General features: G+C 40.0%; 1 protein-coding gene across 1 annotated transcript in view; it reads right to left on the bottom strand.

The window, feature by feature from the left end:
• The window catches only part of zgc:173742 (DNA topoisomerase I, mitochondrial), a gene marked incomplete at its 5' end in the record, with an annotated part of 37,443 nt that overhangs the window by 27,306 nt on the left and 8,259 nt on the right, over window positions 1-1,878 (bottom strand). Inside the window, 3 exon segments of the mRNA XM_042226216.1 lie at window positions 323-467; window positions 750-937; window positions 1,074-1,196. Coding sequence (XP_042082150.1) covers window positions 323-467; window positions 750-937; window positions 1,074-1,196 — 456 coding nt within the window.

A 1,878-nucleotide genomic window follows, 5' to 3' on the forward strand; every position in this document is an offset into this window, starting at 1 on the left:
GCACACAGTGAAGTCATTTATGGTAAAGAATCATCAACCAGTGACTGAACACATGCTTCAGAAGTTGGATGTTTCTGTATTTTAAATGTATGAATTGATCTTAGTATATAAGTAAATATTTCTAAGCATAAATGACAATCAACAATACAAATCTAACAATATTCTAATTATCTGAGATACTAGTTTTTTCCAAAACCAGTTTGAGAACTGTGCTGCCAAAGTAGTCTGAACTTTGTTGAACCCAAAGTCTGCAGCTCTGACAGCATGTTTCTTTGTACCCACTTGTATGTGCATCCCCCCCATTATGCAACAGATAGCTCACCTTCAGTTTTGAGTTGGCATTAAGCATGATGTACTTATTGGAGCCCTGGATGTTTTCAGTCCAGCTGACGAGCCATGTCACGGTGTTATCGTGTCGAACTTCCTTCCAGTGGTGCCCAGCGGGTGGTGCGGGGATACGAGATTCTCTGCCAGAGCAAGAACAAGTGCAATACAGTATGTAAATGACCAGCACTGATGCACAGCTCAAATACAGATTTAAGCCTAAAAGAAGTAACAAGAAAAAATAATATTAGTCATGTTGATTTGAACAAGCCTGTGATTCTACACATTTAAACAGTTTGTGTATCAAGAACTTGTTTCTTTGAGTGAAAATGTCACTGCTCTGCATTCAGCCACAAGGGCACACGGAGGGGACTGAAACTAAAGCTGTACTCAACTATACACTGATTTCACAATCAAACTCTCACTTGCTGCAATTGATGATGACGTCCTCTGGTTGGATCCTCTTCTTCAGCATGCCTTGCTTGGGATGCTCGCCTCTACCTCGGAATAACCCCGGAGGCTCAATCTTAAAATTGCCAATGCGTTCTTTGTGGTGGTCCAGAAGGCAGTAGCCGTATTCATCCACTATCTTCTGGTTTGCCTCTTTCAAAGCCTACAAAAAGATTTCAGATACAGATCGCGTTACCTCAGAAACAGACAGGGCGCTCCTCTGGACTAACTCCAGTTATTACGCTACACATTATGAAGACAGCAGCATACAAATACAAAGAAGGGAACGCGAGCTTTACCTGTTTCTCCTCCTTGGACATATTTTTCCTGGCCTCTGTCTTGGCTTTATGCATGGCATGGATTTCTCCAAAGTCACACTTATCAAGATCTTGAATCAGTGACCTCTCCTCATGGGTCATTTCCTACACAAGCACAAAGTGTGTTGAGGCATACAGTCTCATTTCAAGTCTGAGAATATCAGCAGCAACAAAAAGAGCACGCAAGCTATTAACCAAAACAATCTGGAAGTTGTAGTGAGCATTATTCTTTATTTTTATATTTACAGAAAAAAAATAACATGATGTAAATGGTTCCAATGAAAGTGATGATAGAATAACTGCAGAAACTGATCGTGTGTCTTCGCCTCCAGTGATGCAAACAGCAATTACACTGCTGTAAAAATTATAACAACCTCCATTTATCCATTTAGTTTCTCACACATTTCAGATCAAACAAATATTAGAGAAAGATAATCTGAGCAATTAAAAACTGCACTTTTTATATTATTTAGCTGATGAAAGGAGAAAAAAAACAAACTATCCACACCTACCCGTTTCTTGTGAAGACAAACACCCACCTGTTAAATCTGATTAACCACAATTTTGGAAAGCTGAGTTCAGTCTCACTGACCACACCCACTGCAGATTACTGCCAGACGTGTTTAAAAATACATAGCAACACATCATGCCCAAAACCAAAGACACAGTCAGCAGGACGATGATTGGAAACATAACAGCAAAACGGCTCAAAAATAAAATACTGAATGTTTTGAAGTGTCCTAGCCAAAGTCCGGACGTTAGGCCGGTTAGGATTCTCTTGGCACTC

Source organism: Haplochromis burtoni, unplaced genomic scaffold (assembly GCF_018398535.1).
Source record: "Haplochromis burtoni strain Fernald_Lab_line unplaced genomic scaffold, NCSU_Asbu1 Contig_201, whole genome shotgun sequence".
NCBI classification, from domain to species: Eukaryota; Metazoa; Chordata; class Actinopteri; order Cichliformes; family Cichlidae; genus Haplochromis; species Haplochromis burtoni.